General features: G+C 48.6%; 3 protein-coding genes across 8 annotated transcripts; 2 read left to right on the top strand and 1 right to left on the bottom strand.

The window, feature by feature from the left end:
* The first annotated feature begins 903 nt into the window (after positions 1-903).
* On the top strand, positions 904-4,673 carry LOC136508663 (uncharacterized). 6 transcript variants are annotated; one of them, XM_066503426.1, is made up of 8 exons: positions 904-1,414; positions 2,226-2,430; positions 2,551-2,688; positions 2,803-2,992; positions 3,078-3,143; positions 3,292-3,362; positions 3,930-3,963; positions 4,075-4,673. In XM_066503426.1, exons 5-8 carry the CDS (start codon positions 3,123-3,125, stop codon positions 4,297-4,299), a joined length of 351 nt encoding a protein of 116 aa, XP_066359523.1. In that variant the 5' UTR covers positions 904-1,414; positions 2,226-2,430; positions 2,551-2,688; positions 2,803-2,992; positions 3,078-3,122; the 3' UTR covers positions 4,300-4,673. The 6 variants fall into 6 exon arrangements, 4 of the variants coding, with proteins under 4 accessions (XP_066359523.1, XP_066359498.1, XP_066359516.1 ...); XR_010772073.1 differs by lacking the exon at positions 3,078-3,143; XM_066503401.1 differs by lacking the exon at positions 3,078-3,143 and having other exon boundaries at positions 2,803-2,953.
* Positions 4,674-9,518: 4,845 nt separating this feature from the next.
* LOC136449796 (L-type lectin-domain containing receptor kinase VIII.2-like) lies at positions 9,519-9,857 on the top strand. Its single transcript, XM_066449994.1, has one exon. It carries the CDS (start codon positions 9,572-9,574, stop codon positions 9,845-9,847), a length of 276 nt encoding a protein of 91 aa, XP_066306091.1. The 5' UTR covers positions 9,519-9,571; the 3' UTR covers positions 9,848-9,857.
* Positions 9,858-11,887: 2,030 nt separating this feature from the next.
* LOC136449786 (catalase isozyme C) lies at positions 11,888-15,491 on the bottom strand. The gene is made up of 6 exons (XM_066449976.1): positions 15,269-15,491; positions 15,091-15,187; positions 12,777-13,921; positions 12,585-12,652; positions 12,396-12,489; positions 11,888-12,269 (listed from the first exon to the last, which is right to left on the bottom strand). Exons 1-6 carry the CDS (start codon positions 15,281-15,283, stop codon positions 12,210-12,212), a joined length of 1,479 nt encoding a protein of 492 aa, XP_066306073.1. The 5' UTR covers positions 15,284-15,491; the 3' UTR covers positions 11,888-12,209.
* Positions 15,492-16,652: the final 1,161 nt, after the last annotated feature.

Here is a 16,652-nt window from a genome sequence, read left to right as displayed (position 1 = left end):
AATATAGACAAAAAAAAAACTAATTGCACAATTTGGTTGGAAATCGCGAGACGAATGTTTTAAGACTAATTAGCCCATGATTAGCCATAAGTGCTACAGTACTAACATGCGCTAATGATGGATTAATTAGACTTAATAAATTCGTCTCGCAGTTTTCAGGTGGGCTATGTAATTAGTTTTTTTTATTAATATCCAAAAACTCATTCCGACATCCCCGAAATATCCGATGTGATATCCAAAAATTTTCATTTCACGAACTAAACGCAGCCTGAGCAGCAACCAACAGCTGCCTGCCTGCATACCTGCATCTCCCTCTATTCTAAGCTACCGGCCTCGACATCAATGCATGCAATGCAACTAGCTAGTAAATAAATATATAAAAGTACGTAGTACCATGTTTGCTTGATTGATAAGTCATAATTAAAAGCACTGTTGACTGATTTATTATAAGAAAAAAATTCTATTTATTAGTTAAAAAAATATGAGTTATAAGCCGAGCAAACAGAGCGAAAGTAACAAGCACCGATCGAGGTAAACAAATGGAGTGGCTTTGTGGTTCATGGGCTTGGCCCTCCACGGATAAGATCTGGCGCAGTGCTATGCTAACACTGTACCACCAGATTATATATGAGTATTAGTATTAGTATATATCAAAGTAGTTTGCTTTGGCCGATAGAAATCACGTCCACATCACCCAAAAAATTTTATCCGTCCGATCTCCCCTCCCGATGGCCAGGATTGTTTTCGCCGGATTCTGTTAGAGCAGCTTCTCCTTCTTGTGTGTAGCTTCACCGGTTTCTCCTCTGTTTTTCTCTAACTTCCCTAGCTTCTCATCCGAATCTGGTCAGCCAAATATAAACCTGGCTCCTGCTTCTCCTTCCCGATGCTTCTCACACACACAAAAAAGCCCCCTCCTCCCTCTCCCACCCGACGCTCGCACCTCGCGACCTCGCACCGACCGACGCCGACAGCAACTGGCGTGAGCGGTGCGCGGCGGCTACGGCCGCTCTCCTCTTTCTCCTCCGCCGCTCATGCCCCCGTCTTCCCTTCCTCTCTCCCTCTCTCCCGGCGTCGCGGCGTGCCTGTCGAGACCCAGCGTCGCTGCCTCACCGCGCGGCGCGCTGCCTAGGCGACGACGCCGCTGCTTTCGTGCGCGGCGGCGCCGCTCGTCGGACCCGGTGGAGGCCGTACCCGGCCACGCCGCGGCTCCAGCAGGCACCGCCGGCGGCCGCAGCTGCGGGTTCCTCCCGATGCAGCTTGCTCCTGCCAGTCCGCATCTCCTCCACTGCTCACGAAACCCTAGATGCCTGTCCTCATCTTTTCCCCACGGTTAAGAATGGAGGCGATGGACACAGGTCAAGTGACACAGCGGAGCAGAGCAGCCGTGCAGCAACCACCCAGTGATTTGAACCAGGTACGTACTAGCTATGTTCTTTATCTGATGCATACGAAGATCGATTTGCTTCATTTATGCCCTCGGGTCAGTGCCTGCTGGTTGTCTTATTCGATTTATATGCATGTAAAGATCGATTCATGTTAGAATAAGGTACTCCGTCGAGTCTAATAAAACCTGGACTCTACAAAATTAGATGTTTTTTTTACTTATATACACTAAGTTATACCCATATCTGAGTGAGATTATAGCCCGCATACCTCCATTATTTCCTTTCAATGAGTTCCTTATTTCTTAAATAGTGTGGATCAACTTTTAGAAATAGGGATACATGGGTAGTTTCTATTAAGTACCAATATATCCTAAAAACAAAAAGAGATGGATGTAGTGTCATATTCAGATCACAACAGCTACTCCTATCATGGAGTCATACAGTTCTTGCTAAATGAGGTTAAACTGACCATGAAACACGTCATTGTGGTATCTTGTGGAGGACATCCATTTTGGTATGTATCAGCTGAGCCTAATAAAGTCTACCTTGTGTGACGTTTGATTGAGGAAAAAAAATAGCAAGTGTTTTGTTTCAGCATGTTACTTTGCACTGATTACTTTCTGTTTTTGATATGGTTGACTGTTCTTAAGATACCAATACTTCTTTGTACCATATCATCATAAAGATACCATACCTAAGCAGCTGTTATGCTTTACCGATAAGTTATTTGATCATTTAAGTTTCGAAAATTCAGTTTTATGTACGAAGGCCCTTTCTCTGACGTTCTACTCCTTTATAGGAAAGGTTCAGCTAACTGTGTAGGTCATTCTGTCTGTACAGGCTATGTCTGTTGTGGATGAGCGTGACGGGCTGCTGCAAGTGTGATGGTGCAGGAGACACTGCCAGACTGTACAAAGTGCAGCAACTTCTCGGACAAGCCGCAATGTTACCCCGAAATGTTTTAGCCGCCCGATCCCCGCTCCCATTCTATTTCAAGTATCACATACACATCATGCGACTAACCCACACTGATCAACCCCCAAAGGTACCACACGAGTATACCGTATGAGTATACGGTTTGCTGAATTCAAATAGTCACTTTGGCACCATCAGCCACACACTATGAGATCCATATTTATTTAGCTATCAGGCTCTCATGAAACAGGTTCAAAGACAAGCTTGCTTACATAGAATGGCCTCCGATGTCTGAACAGGCACCTGCTAAACTGATGCAGGCTGCTGTACTCCACTCCAGCACAGACACCTCGTTGAGCTCAATAGCATAGACCCATATGATTTCACGGTACAGTTCGCCCTCTTTTTTTAACAGCAAGTTTACAGTCCGCAACGATAAGAACCACCTGCAAACAAACTTTACGTCTTCTTCTGAACTGCATCTTTGTGTTTGTTATCATAGAATGAAGGATGGGCAGTACACAGGCTCTGGTCACGGTTTCTCGTCCTCCACATGGCCCTTCAATTTCCTTTTTTTTTCCGTTGTCCGCATAGGAGCAGCAATAAGAGTTCCTGTGATTAGATTTGGCTGTGATGCTTCAATTCCATGTGAGGTTGTTTCCCGTACATGTTCAGTGATTCATCGTATGTAGGTAGGTTTCTCATTTGCCAATTGTTGTTGCTTTCTCTGGTATAACACGCAGGTTCTTTTCATATCTAACTATGCTATCTGTACAGCTCATATCAGCCTTCAATCTGTTAGAACGCCCCTTCCTAATTACTATGGGTGACCATGTTTATTTGGTACATGTTAGATGTCCTTGTCGTTCATTCTTAGTCAACCTTCAGTTTGATATGTACCTTTTTTTACCCTGCTACCATATCACTATCACATTACTACAATCATATATGTGAGGTAACCGTTGTTATATGATTGTGCTTGTGTATTCAGGTCAAAATTGTCAGTTTGAAGCATATTTCAGCCACACCAGAAGTTAAATTGATGAATCGACAGAACAAAAGGTATGGGTCTTAAGGTGCTCATGTATATTTGATTTGCCAACCTTTCCCAGCAGCTTGGCTTTTTAGTTTTGGGGATCAGCTAATTGGTACAAGCAACCACCAGATACAGCTTTTAGGTTGATGTATATACCATTAGATAGAGGTCAGCTAATCGACACATCTATCATTTAAGTTTTTTTTAACAAATTTGGACATCTAAGATGTCGTGTACACCACACCTAATGAAGTACATCTTTCGTGGTTTTATTGATTCTCAATCTTGCCTTTCGTTATCGGCTTCACATTCACGCTTGCTTTTTTTAAATTAATGCAAACTTGATGGGGTTTATTGTAGCTATTGCTTAGTATGCCATTCCTTTGCTATACTCTGTAATTTCTGTGTCTTTTTGCCTAGCTTTATATGCTTCTTCCAAGAGTCTGCTACTGCAGGTTCCATATATAATAATCTAAGACAGTCTAAATTAGTATATTTTCTCCTCTACTGTTTATGTTGGTTGGTGGTTTACATAGTCCAAATTGAAAGTACAGGAACTGCCTCCTGCTAATTTTCAGTGTCTGTACTTGCAGCGTTGGAGGCCTGGAGCAGAAATCGTCCATCATGGTATGTTCATCAGCCCAACCTTTCAGTTTGAACCAACAGTCCTCTACATTAAACTCCTAAAATTATTTTCATGCAAAGATTAAACATATTTTTTACCTGCGCCTTAATCAGGTAATCTACCGGCGCGCGTCATGGACTAGTTACAATTACTCCAATGAAGATACGGACGATCCTGCCGTGGTGGACGAAGCAGACGACAGCAGTGCGATTAAGCTAGCTGCTGGCGTGTCCCCCGTGAGGACGGAGCCGCCGCCACCACCACCACTGACGACGCTAATGAAAGGAGCACTTGTGATTCTCCAGTGTATAATTACATTATTTTCTGTTTGCCAATGATCATGCCTGCATGATTCAGTTTGTTTGTTGGGGTCGTCGTCTAACCCTAGCTACCATTGGCCAAAGATTCCTTGGCTGGCGTCAGCCAATGCAGATTATTCTTCCCTGCCCGGCCCCAGAAGTCCTCTCGGCTAGCTGTCTAGCTTGTTAATTAGAGATGTAGTGCCAATCATGGCCTCCCTATCCAGATCCTGCTGTATATTATTTTCTCTCTCTCGAACATGCGAGAGAGCTAGCTCTGAAATAGTATCTAATAAGGCTCGACAAGCATTCAGAGCTCATGCAATCAGGCACTAATAATGCAGTCGTGGGTGCTCGTGTTCAGCTTCTATTTGTGGATAAAGAGCTAAGATAACAATAAGGAATTATTGCAACATTGCTCATCTCTTGGTCCCGTCTTAGGTTTCGAGCCTGCGTATATATATAGTATATACATGCCCTAAGTGTTGTTGCATGATTGGAATGCGATATATATTGATATGGGGTATGGGTGGCAGTGCGCGGGTAGTGCCTGCCAAAAACTATTGTTCTCTCTCTATATATATCTCGCATTTTCGCTGTTTTGCTTTCGTACGTTCTGGTGGATGGATGGTGGAGTGTGGAGTGGAGGGATGCGCATTGTGTGCAGCTCCAAGATCTACTATAAAATAACTGTGCTACAGTTACTTCGCTGCGTTATGAGCGGTGAACGAAAATGATGAGTTTTGCTGTCGGAGCTCAGCTCAGAGCTTGCACTGCATGCAGATGCAGCCATGTGGGCCGACTGTTCAGAAAAGGACTCTCTTTGGACCAAAAAAATACAGTTAAGGCCATTTGATGGCCCAATAGGAATCGCGCGATTTTTATGCTGGCCCAGTTCATCAATCATGGCCACGAAATAAATGAACATGCGTGCTCAAAAAAAAATGAACATGCGCCAAATCGGGAACAGAAAATTCGTTTACCGAATCCACTTTTCAAAGTTTCATGATCGTATTATTTGGATAATGAAACCCAGCCAAACATTAAACTAAAATATGGTTTCACTAGAAAATTTTCAAGGGGGAGAATCCGTTTTTTAACTAAAACAAAATTCACGTATCAGATAAATATGGTATTGGTTGGTTCATACAGCAAACGCGGAAATTTGATGAGTATATTATGAATAGAAATCATAGTTATGTGCTAAAGACACCACAAGACACCAATTACTTTGTTCATTTCCCATGTTTTAAGAAAGAGGAGGTGGGGAAAATGTCTTCTTTCCATAGTGATCTCTAGAATTGCAGTTGACTGAAACGCAGCTACCGAAAAAAAGAAGAGAGGTTTACCTGTGTAACATTAAAAAAGACGGCCCTTACATGCAGGCCACTAAAAAGTTCGGACGTACCCAGATACCATTTACCTAAACTTTTTTTTGTCTCTCAGACCATCCTCTCAACCGGCGGTGCCAGTGTTGTCGCCGCTATGTGTTGCGCCTCCGAAATTAACTCGTTACGTCTTTATCCTCCGTTCTGTCTCCCTGCTACCTTCCCCTATCCACATATGCTCTTGCCTATTCTAGGCCTCCACTTCCCCGCATCCTTCTCCCTTGAGGACTATCTCTTCATCACCTGCGGCCGCACCTCAGCCCAAGTCCAAACGATGTACGTCCAAAGAGTTCGAAAACGCATCCAAAGAGTTAGAAACCACTCAGGGCTTGTTTGGTTGTATTCATATCCATCTCAATCTACTTATGGTGAAGTGGATGTTAGTCACTTTTTCGCTCTAATATGCCCCAATACATATAGATAAGGTAAATACGATTGCAACCAAACAATCCAAACAAGAGTTATCATGCTCTTATATATCCACGTAGAGGTGCCAAATTTGAATAAACGCTTATGGAAGTTAAAGGATTCCTTGAAGATCAATCTTTTTATGATACCACTGTAGGGGAGGTAGTGCTCACTAAAGATAACCTAGCTAAGCGTAATTGGCAAGGGAACAAAACTTGCTGCTTTTGTCAATATGAGACCATTAGGCACTTGTGTTTAGAATGTCGTCATAGACAAATTGGTCAATGATTTAAGTGGCTTCAGGTCTTCCACAGCCAAGAAATGTGTCACATGTTTGGGACATAGCTTGGAGGGTTTAATAAAGTGTTCAAACCTTTAGTTCTGCTAGGTGCGGCCACCACATGGTCACTCTGGTTACGCGGGAACGATCAATTTTTTGAAAAGAAAAATTTCTCAACCCCATTGCATGTTATATTCTCGATTGCTCCCTGGCTCCATATATGTGCTATCCTCCGAGACGCCAGACTCACAGGATTATGTTGTGGTGGCTTCATGGCGATTGGTGCAGGTAGCTAAGGATATCTTCTCCTGAGCATATGGATGACGATCTAGTCTTAGAATTGATTGTCATTAATGTGCCAGACTCTCTTTTTTTTTTAGCTTGTATGCTTTTATGCAGAGACCAGAAGTGGGCTACAATTATTGTATCAGCTCGATGTAATGATTGTGAATTAAGAAAATCTTTCCTTTGTAAAAAATGATTGCATTTTAACCTTGTGTGAAAAGCATAATATCCTCCTAGGGCACGTAACTAGATCACACTCGCACACGCAAGGCGACCTTCTATTACATGTCTAGCTTCTACTCCCTTCAGTCACAGAAACATATTGTTCACGATAGGATTTACTCGAACCTTAAAAATCACAAAAAAATCAATAACTTTAAATATTTTAGTTTGGAGACATATAAAGTATATTGGTAGATATGTACTAAAAATACTTGAAAAATAATATATATTTTTTAAAACAAAGAATATATTCTAGAAGATATTAATTGTCAAAGATATATGTATGCATTGAACCATGCAAAACCAAATGTAACAAGTATTTTTATAATATATTTTAAAAGGATAATTGAACTAAGATTATAGTTTTTTATAGTATGTATATACACCGTACCAACTTAATTTTAGGAAAAATAATATATATTATAGACGCAAGGTATGCTAAGGTGTGCACTAGGGTCAGTTTGGCTCTAGCTTCGCCCTAGTTCGAGGAATGCTCTAACACTCAGGCTTCCTGGTCTGGCGTCCGTCTGTCCGGACATTTCCTGTCCGCATCGCTCACTCGCGGAACGGATCTCACCCACGCTGCCTTCGTCCGCATTGCCCGCTCGCTCTGCGATGTCGCCCCTGGACCCCCCCCCCCCCTCACCAGCGCCGCCCTCGCTCACGCCACGTGCCCCCGCACAGACTCGCGCCTCCCGTTGCGGTCGCGCTCCATCCGCCTACAGTGGCCCCTATCGAGGTCTGTGCCGCCGCCGAGCTCCACATCCGCGACCTCCGTGCCACTCCGTTGAAAGCGCATGCTGCAAGAGTCTGTTTCAAGTGTTTCAAATGTTTCAGAGGTATGTTGCAATTGTTTCATATGGGTGTTGCAAAAGTAGATCGAGTTGTTGCATATGTTGCAATTATTGTACACATATGTTGCAAGTTTTTTTTCCCAATGTTTCATTTGTTTTTTTAAACATATGTTGCAAGTGTGTTTATCTGGATATTGCTTTCACACATATGTTTGCGAGTGTTTTACTAGACGTTGCGTATGTTTTTGCAATGGTTTTAAATGTTTTTCAGGTATTTTTGCAAGTGTTTCAGATGCATTTTTTAAGTGTTTCATCTGCCTCCAAACATATGTTGCAAGTGTTGCACCTGAATGTTTCAAAAGTAGATCGATTATTGCATCTCACTCCTCACTTTTTGCTGCCTCGCCTCGGTGTCTTCTCCTCCTCCCGGCACCAGGTGGGCATCCGCCCCCTCCTTCCCCTCTTTTTGATGCTGGTGACGTTCGGGGCAACATGAGTCCCACGTGGACACGTGGAACGGTGCAGGAAAATAACTGCAAGCGCGGGTGTCCGGCCCAGAGGTCCTGGCACTAGCAAGCCCATCCATGGGGGTATCCCGGCCTTCCCCGGCAGGCCCTCCGTGCGGAATGGAGCCCCGGGTCAAATTGGCTTGGCGTTTGGAAGCACATGCCAAGGGGCCGAACGGACCCGACCCATGCCATTTTCCGAGGCGGCGCTTCCCCATCTCTAGTGTCCGGGGGCGCAGCTTCCCCGTGCCGCGCGAGAGTGCGAGACGACGCTCGCTCGCCACCAACTCGCCACCACGAGCGTCCTACCTCCGTACCTCGGCCATGTCTCCAAATAACACAAGTAGCGCGAGGGTATGCGGCCTGGGAATAGATCATCTCCACTCGTTGATGTCTTCTTTATATCCTCTTCATCTCTCCTTTTTGCTTCCATCTCCTTTCGAGTGAGGTTGGTAAAATAAGTCGTTTTAGAAAATGTTTTGGTCAAACACTGTACACTAGGAATATAAATCATGAATAACTTTTAAGTTGCTTAGTTTGAAAATGTGAAAACCATATGAATATATTTGTATTGAAATGTACTTTCATAAAAATATGCATATATCGCTTTCCGATAAATATTTTTAGAGTAAAATGCACCGGATGTCTATTAACTTTCGTTGGGGTGTCATCTAGGTCCATTAACTTTGAAACTGCATTTTTTTGTCCATTAACTTTTAAAATGATTCCCTGTAAGTCCATATTAGACCATATTATTTATTTAACCTTAAATCCAACGTACATTTGCAGGAAACCCATACCTTCAGAACTCGCCGCCTCCTACTAGCGCAGGCGTGCAGCAGAGCAGAAACACTCACTGGTGTGGTGGCTGGCTGCAGTGCGGCCATCTATAAGCAAGCCGCGAGCGCGCGCTAAGCCGTCGAGCCATCACCACCACCGCAAGTCCGCAACCGACAGCTAGCCACACTCCTGCTCACCCCACCCATCTCCCGTCCATCTCTCCCATCTGCTGCAGCTATGGCGTCGCCTCCGCCCGACGTAGACCTGGGCAAGCCCAGCTATGAGATCTCCCTGCTAGAGAGCAAGTTCCTCTTCGGCGGCGCGCCAGGCGTGGGCTTCCCCCGACGCGACGGCGGCGGCCAGCACGATGGGGTACCTGGCGCCCGAGTACCTCCTGACGGGTCGCGCCACCGAGTGCATCGACGTGTTCAGCTTCGGCGCGCTCGCGCTGGAGGTGGCGTGCGGGTGACGGTCGATCGGCGCGACAAATGATGTTGGCAGGTGCTGCAACAACCTGGTGAAGTGGGTATGGAGCCTGCACTGGGAGGCGCGGCTGCTGGAGGCCATGGCCCTGCGGCTGGGTGGGGAGTTCGACGAGGACGAGGCGCGGCGCGTGCTGCTGGTGGGGCTGGCGTGCTGCGGCCCGGGATGCGCGGCGTGGTGCAGGTGCTGGGCGGCGAGGCGGACCCGCCGTTCGTCCCCGCGGCCAGGCCGTCCATGAGCCTCGGCAGCAGCGCCAACAACCAGCAGCCGCTGCTCAGCCTGCAGGACAGCGTGTCGGACTACAACGCCTTGCTGGGGCTCACCGGCCTGTCGGACGACTCGTCGTCCGCCGACTCGCTCAGCTCATCCTCGCTCACCAGCACGCTGCGCAGGGGCGGCCATGACATCGGGTTCAGCAGCACCGCCGGCGACGCTAGGTGACCGGTGGCCGGCGGTAGGTAGCTAGAGTTTGTCTTCTGAATCCTTGCCGATCTCGAACGCGAAAAGAAGAAACACCATATGTATTCATTGACGTACTGGCGGCACACTGCGCTCGAGGTGCAGCTGGAAAGCGTCACGGAGCCGCCAGTCTACGGCCGCCTCGACTCCCGCGGGTTCTTCAGCTTGTACCTCGAGGGCGGCGACCGGAGAGTCGACGTGCTCTCGTTCGACACGTTCGTGGACAACCTCACCGGCGCCTTCCGGCGGATGACGCTCGAAGACGACGGCAACCTCCGCGCGTACTACTGGACCAGCGGATCCAAGACGTGGACGTCGGACTACAGGGCCATCTCAGAGAGGTGCGAGCTGCCGACGCCGTGCGGCGCGTACGGCCTGTGCGTCCCCGGGAAGGCCGAGTGCCAGTGCCTCGACGACAACAGCATGAGTGCCCCCGCCGCCGCCGCACCATCGTGCCACGCCGAGGAGACCGTCGGGTGCGGGTGCTGGCGATCGACGGGTGCGGGCCGGGCCCCAGCGACGCACTGCTGGTGGCGGCCGCGCTCGCGAGGCTGGAGGCGGCGCTGCGGGCACGGGCGGGGGACCCCGACGCGCGCGTGTCCGACTTCTTCGACGCCGCGGCGGGCGTTGGCGCCGGGGGCGTGCTGGCCACGATGCTACTCCTGAAGGGCGACGACGGGCGGGACACCGTGGCGCCACTGCTGGTGCCCTGCTGCGACCTCGCCACTGCGGTCCGTGGACGGGCGGACGGCATGCTGACGCAGCGGAGCTGTTCCGGGGCCGTCGGCTGTCGGACAAGTCGAACCGGGAGAAGCTGGACGCGTTCGCGGCGGAGCTGGTGAAGTTAGGGGGTTTTCTGCAAATATACGTTGGATTTGAGGTTAAATAAATGGCATGGAGCTGCAGTGAACCATTTTAAAAGTTCATGGACCCAAAAATGCAGTTTCAAAGTTGATAGACCTAAATGACACCCCAACGAAAGTTAATGGACATCCGGTGCATTTTACTCATATTTTTATAAAAATGAGAAGTCAAAATTATGATTTAGAGAGTGTGTCGCTGTCAAAACAACTTATTTTACTAACCTGGAGGGAGTATCATATTTACACCAACAAGAAATTTCAACACTCCTGGGCCCTGGCTGACAGCTCCAAGGGTTCGTGCCTATGGATGTGTGCCTAATCCGTACAAACTCGCTTGGTGAAAAAAAAGGTGGTGACTGGTGAGATGATGTCGAAGAGACCAAATGGAGAAGAGGGTCACTGAGGATGACAATGGTGCAAGAGATGGTTCGGAAAGGACGTTATTATGCTTTGGAGAATGGTGGAACAACCAAATTTCAGAGATCGGAAGCGCATATCGCTCGGCCTACCTGATCCAGTTCCCAAGATCTTACAACAGCTTTGATGCCTGTCCGCGGTCCACAGATCTTACAACAGCTTTGATGTCCCGTTCGCTTCTCTTGTAATCCATATTTTTCAACTTATTTTTTCAGTTGAAACAGTATTTTTCTCTCACAATAAATCAGTCGGAACAATGTTTCAGCTTATTTTTTTAACGAAGTGAACGGGGCCTATGTGTCAGGAGCCGGAGACATCGGATCATTTAGGGGTGCATTGCGTCGTCAGTAGAGAGGCCGGTCTGAGAGTTCGGACGCAAAATGCAGTGCAGGTGCCGTCGATCCTGCATCATCAAACTTTCAGAGATTGCTGGGATGCTATGCAACTTTGGCTCCAGTGATCAGTGTAAATAAGACGGCCGGCAGCGCAGTCATCATGTACACAATGTGGAGCATCTGGAAGGAACAGAATACGATAATTTTGGATCACAAACACTCATCGCCAGCACAGGTTCTGGTGGTGAGGACTTAGACCATGGGAAGGCTGGCTTGCTGCCAACCGTCTGTAGAATGGTTTCCTTTTTCTGCATGATATGCTCTTTGAGGAGTTTTTTCCAGCTTGGTACGCTCCTGCCAGCGATTGGTATGTCATGATCCTATGCTACGGATATAACAAAGCAGAATCCTAACAAAGACATGCCATAATTTATTGTATGATGTGTTCTCAATTCAACAAGGTGCACTTACAATAATCCAGTGTAGTATCAGGTGGAGACACGTCTGCAAGTACAGATTATTACATGATGATGACTGATTGGTCGTACAGAAATGAGACAGAACCATATGTTATGTCCTCTTATACAAAGAAGAGACTCAGTATGCATGCAAGAATAATTGGAGCATCAGGTTGGGTGTTGCCGATCGATAAGAGGGATTCGGTTTCAGGCAGTCTTCCTTCCTTCCATGAGCGAAGCAGAGTTCGGTCCCCTGCGCCGTTGTCTGATCTTACATGCTCGGCTTGGCGCTGAGGCGGCTCGCAAGCTTCTGGCCCAGAGATCTGTCGGCCTGCATCCATTGATCAGGCAACCAACGATTCAGAAAACAACTCGGTGAATTCAGTAAGCAACTTATCGTCTGAAACTGAATAAGCTGCAGATTATATAAATTACTACATATATATAAGTACATTACCTGAGACCAGTTGGAGAGCCAGATGCTCCTGATCTCATGGGTGAGGCGGGGGTCAGAGAGCGCGTCGACCCATCTCTTGATGAACCGTTCTTGCCTGCAGATATGATGAGTACAGTCCGGTTCAGTTCAGTAAGCAAACATGCAGTTCAGTGATCAGTAAGAGAGCATTTGATGAATGGATTGCCATACCTGGCTGGGTCCATTGCGCGGTACCTCTCCCCAGGCTGCTTGAAGTTGTTCTCCTTGGCAATCACAGTCTGCACCGACAAACCAACAGGTGATCGAGGGATCATTCAGACTCAGTCAGTGATGGATCGAGTGGACATTACTACAGTCTACATTAGAGTAAAAATGAAATGATGATCACTGAGGATTGGGTACCTTGTCTCGGCGGCCGGTGATGTGGACGGTCGGGATTGGGTACCTGGGCGCGTTCTTGGCAGGGTCGTACCTGGAGGGGAAGTAGTCCACCTCCTCGTCGCGGTGCATGAAGTTCATGAAGCCGTCGTAGTGGTTGTTGTGGTGGGCGCACTTGGGCGCGTTGGCCGGGAGCAGCAGGTAGTTTGGTCCCAGGCGGTGGCGCTGCGTGTCGGAGTAGGAGAAGATCCTGGTCTGCAGCAGCTTGTCGTCGGAGTAGTAGATCCCGGGGACGATGAGTCCCGGGCAGAATGCCAGCTGCTCGTTCTCGGCGAAGAAGTTGTCGATGTTGCGGTTGAGCACCATCCGCCCCACGGGCTGCAGCGGGAACACGTCCTCGGGCCACGTCTTTGTCACGTCCAGCGGGTCGAAGTCGAAGCGGTCCTCGTGCTCGGGGTCCATCGTCTGGATGTAGAGCGTCCACTCCGGGAAGTTGCCCGCCGCGATGGCGTCGGTGAGGTCCTTGGTGGCGTGGCTGTGGTTGGCGCCGCCCACGGCGCCGGCCTCGTCGTCCAGCAGCGACCGGACGCCGCAGGTGGGGCGCCAGTGGAACTTGACGTAGGTGGCCTTGCCGGCGCGGTTGATGAGCGTGTAGGTGTGCACCCCGGAGCCGTCCATGTGGCGGTAGTCGGCGGGGATGCCGACGTCGTCGAAGAGGAAGGTGAACATGTGGAGGCTCTCCGGGTGGTGCGAGAAAAAGTCGAGGATGCGCCAGTTCTCCTGGATATGCGTCTTGGGGTTGGGCTTGAGCGCGTGCACCATGTCCGGGAACTTCATGCCGTCGCGGATGAAGAAGACGGGGAAGTTGTTGCCCACCAGGTCCCAGTTGCCCTCCCGGGTGTAGAACTTGACGGCGAACCCGCGCGGGTCCCGCAGCGTCTCGGGGCTCCCGCGCTCGTGGATCACCGTGGAGAAGCGCACGATCACCGGGGTCTGCACGCCCGGGGCGCGAAGGAAGTCGGCGCACGACAGGTGGGTGATGTCGTGGGTCACCTCGAAGAAGCCCTTGGCGCTGGCGCCCCGGGCGTGCACCACGCGCTCCGGGATCCGCTCACGGTCGAAGTTGGCCAGCTTCTCCACCAGGTGGTAGTCCTCAAGCAGGATGGGACCTGATGATGGTGAACAAATATAGTTAATTAATCCCACTCCCACAGCGCTTCTTCAATTGTTCTTGTTCACCTCAGCTCAGTTATAGTTACGAGACCACTGGACTGCTACATCCGACTGATTGATGATTTGATTCTAAACATGACAAGTACTAGTAGTAGTAGTCAGGACTAAGGTACCGTTTAATTCCCTCCCAAAATACCAAAATTTTTAAGATTCCCCGTCACATCGAATCTTTGGACGCATGCATAAAGTATTAAATATAAATAAAAAATAAAACTAATTACACAGTTTAGACGAAATCTACGAGACAAATCTTTTAAGTCTAATTAGACTATGATTGAACACTAATTGTCAAATAACAACGAAAACTGCTACAGTGTCATTTTGCTAAATTTTTCAGCATCTAAACAGGCGCTAAACTGACATAGTACTCCTGAACTCGAGAATTGGAGGTACAGTGACAATAGTTTACACGGTAAAATTAAAATTCTTCAGTAGAGTATATTCTCTGATTTTTTAATCTTTTCTTTACTGTCTGTCCTTATCAATTATCATAGGAGTAACCAGATACTACCTGGAGCTCAATTAATGATGTACTCAGTAGTACTGTAGCAACGGCTTGCGTCAGTTTGTTTAGGCTTATTTGACTTATAAGCCATGGTTGAAAGTACTATTGGCTAGTTTAGTGTGAGAAAAAAATATTGTTCGTTGACCGAGTGAACATGTGTTCATCTAGTGGTACCGTGCGTGCTCTGCTCTCTGCAGTGTTGCTGATCATTCCTCGTAGTACTCCTACTAAGGCCCCGTTTAGTTGCCAAAAAAATTTGTATAGTAACTGTCACATCGAATCTTACGGCACATGCATGAAGTACTAAATGTAGACGAAAAAAAAAACTAATTACACAGTTGATCGAGAAATCGCGAGACGAAACTTTTGAACCTAATTAGTCCATAATTAGACACTAATTACCAAATACAAATGAAATGCTACAGTGAGCCAAAATCCAAAAATTTTTGGATCTAAACGCACCCTAACTCCTACCGGAATTCCACTACTAGCACTCAGGTGCTACCGAAGTCGAGATTCCAACGCCGCATGCATAGCGACGGCAGCATCGCCAGGGAGCTCTAGCCGGTAGGAACAGACAGCAGCAGCTGCAGCAGTTACCTCGTGCGCCGACGGTGAGGGAGTTATCGTTGTTCCATACGGGCGCGCCGGAGTTGGTGGTCCAGTACGGGGCGTTGAAGGCGCTCGACGGGCGGTGCTGCACGCGACACATCATCAAGACATGAACGACGAACATAAGCAGCCGGTGTGGCTCTGGACTGTGAGGAGCACGGCGTACCTTGTACGGGTCCATGGCGGCGGCGGCGATGGCGAGCTGGGCGGGCGGCGGGGCGGCGTGCAGCGCGTGCGCCGTGCGGGCTACGTACGCGAGGTCAGCCACACACCGCCGGTTATATATCGCGGGAACCGCAGCGCAGCGAGTGGCTCTTGGGGTTTTTGCTCCCGATCCTTCCAGGGCTCGTGCTCGTGTGGGGCTACGGATGCCGACGCGCCTCCGGAGGGGTGGGTGGGTGCGTAGGTTTTTATGGGCCGCGCCTCATCTACACGCTCCCCGGCGAGCCCCGTCCTCCAGAAAAAAAAAAACGTTTTGTTGCCGGAGGTGCTGGGCGTCAAATAGATAAGACAAGCGTAGCCATGGAGCAAACTGCACTACGGCAGGAGCTGGACGTGCCCGGGCCGGGCGTGTGAACGCGATGGGCGCAGGGTATTTTCGCTAAAGCCTCCTGTAGATGCCGTTCACACGAGCGCAGCGCACGGCCACGGGCTGACGGCCCACGGCGACGGCGAGGGGGGGTGTGGGTGCACATGCGCACGGGACGTAAGTAGTAGAGTCTTGTGTGGCCGAACCGCCTACCCAAAAGCCGGAAAAGCACCCTCGGATTTTTCACGACCAAGGCCAATGTGCGGTACAAGTACAACACGGCGCTGTGTTACACGGCTACTTCGCTCAACCAGCGCACCCTTTGGGGGCGTTACCGCGATTTTTTCTCGTTCCGGGACGGTTCGGTGTCACGAATGAATAATGCGCCAAAAGGAGAGATAAAACAACAAAGGAAATACGAGCGTCGTCACACAAGCAACCACAGCTGAGGCCGTTCAGTCCTGCCCATGCTCAACAAGCCTATGCGTATCTCCTCGAACAATGCTTGCGAATTGCGATGTGGGCCGTTACGTGAAAAGAAGGGCTGCCTCCATCACCCCCATCCATCATAGGGTTGCGACTTGCGCGCAAGACGATGGTCATCGGTAAGCAATGCCCAGATTTTTGCACCAGATAAAATCTTCCGAACTCAGCCTCATCCAAACATATCACGCAACCAAAATGATCATTTCGATCGCACCTTGGCGTTGGCATGCGAAGAACAGGCCAAACGGATGAGATCGCCCTTACCTTAGACCCCTGGAAAAACATAACTTGCAAACTCGCCTAGTACATATGGCTCGCTGCATTGGGGGGCTAAACCATTGATAACAATCGAACATAATCTGAACCTGAAAGGCTGCAAGAGGCATTCGACTAAAATACGGAACAGCACATCAATCCACCAGAATACGAAAAGGAAAAAAAAAAAAACATGACAGAAAGCCACAGATTGAATTATCCTGATACTATAAACCAAGGAAGCCATTAAGGGCTGACAAAATCCAGGGGCAAAAAGAGC

Source organism: Miscanthus floridulus, chromosome 1 (genome assembly GCF_019320115.1).
Source record: "Miscanthus floridulus cultivar M001 chromosome 1, ASM1932011v1, whole genome shotgun sequence".
Taxonomy (NCBI): domain Eukaryota; kingdom Viridiplantae; phylum Streptophyta; class Magnoliopsida; order Poales; family Poaceae; genus Miscanthus; species Miscanthus floridulus.
This window is presented reverse-complemented; position numbering and strand designations above follow the sequence as displayed.

Coding starts and splice junctions, on each gene's coding strand:
- LOC136508663 (XM_066503401.1), top strand. Junction 2,954..3,291: donor ATGCTTCAATTCCATGTGAG/GTTGTTTCCCGT, acceptor TTGTGTATTCAG/GTCAAAATTGTCAGTTTGAA. Junction 3,363..3,929: donor ATGAATCGACAGAACAAAAG/GTATGGGTCTTA, acceptor CTGTACTTGCAG/CGTTGGAGGCCTGGAGCAGA.
- LOC136449786 (XM_066449976.1), bottom strand. Junction 13,922..15,090: donor CCTCACCGTCGGCGCACGAG/GTAACTGCTGCA, acceptor CACCATCATCAG/GTCCCATCCTGCTTGAGGAC. Junction 12,653..12,776: donor TCACCGGCCGCCGAGACAAG/GTACCCAATCCT, acceptor TTGTCGGTGCAG/ACTGTGATTGCCAAGGAGAA.
- LOC136449796 (XM_066449994.1), top strand. CDS start 9,572: ATGCGCGGCGTGGTGCAGGTGCTGGGCGGCGAGGCGGACCCGCCGTTC.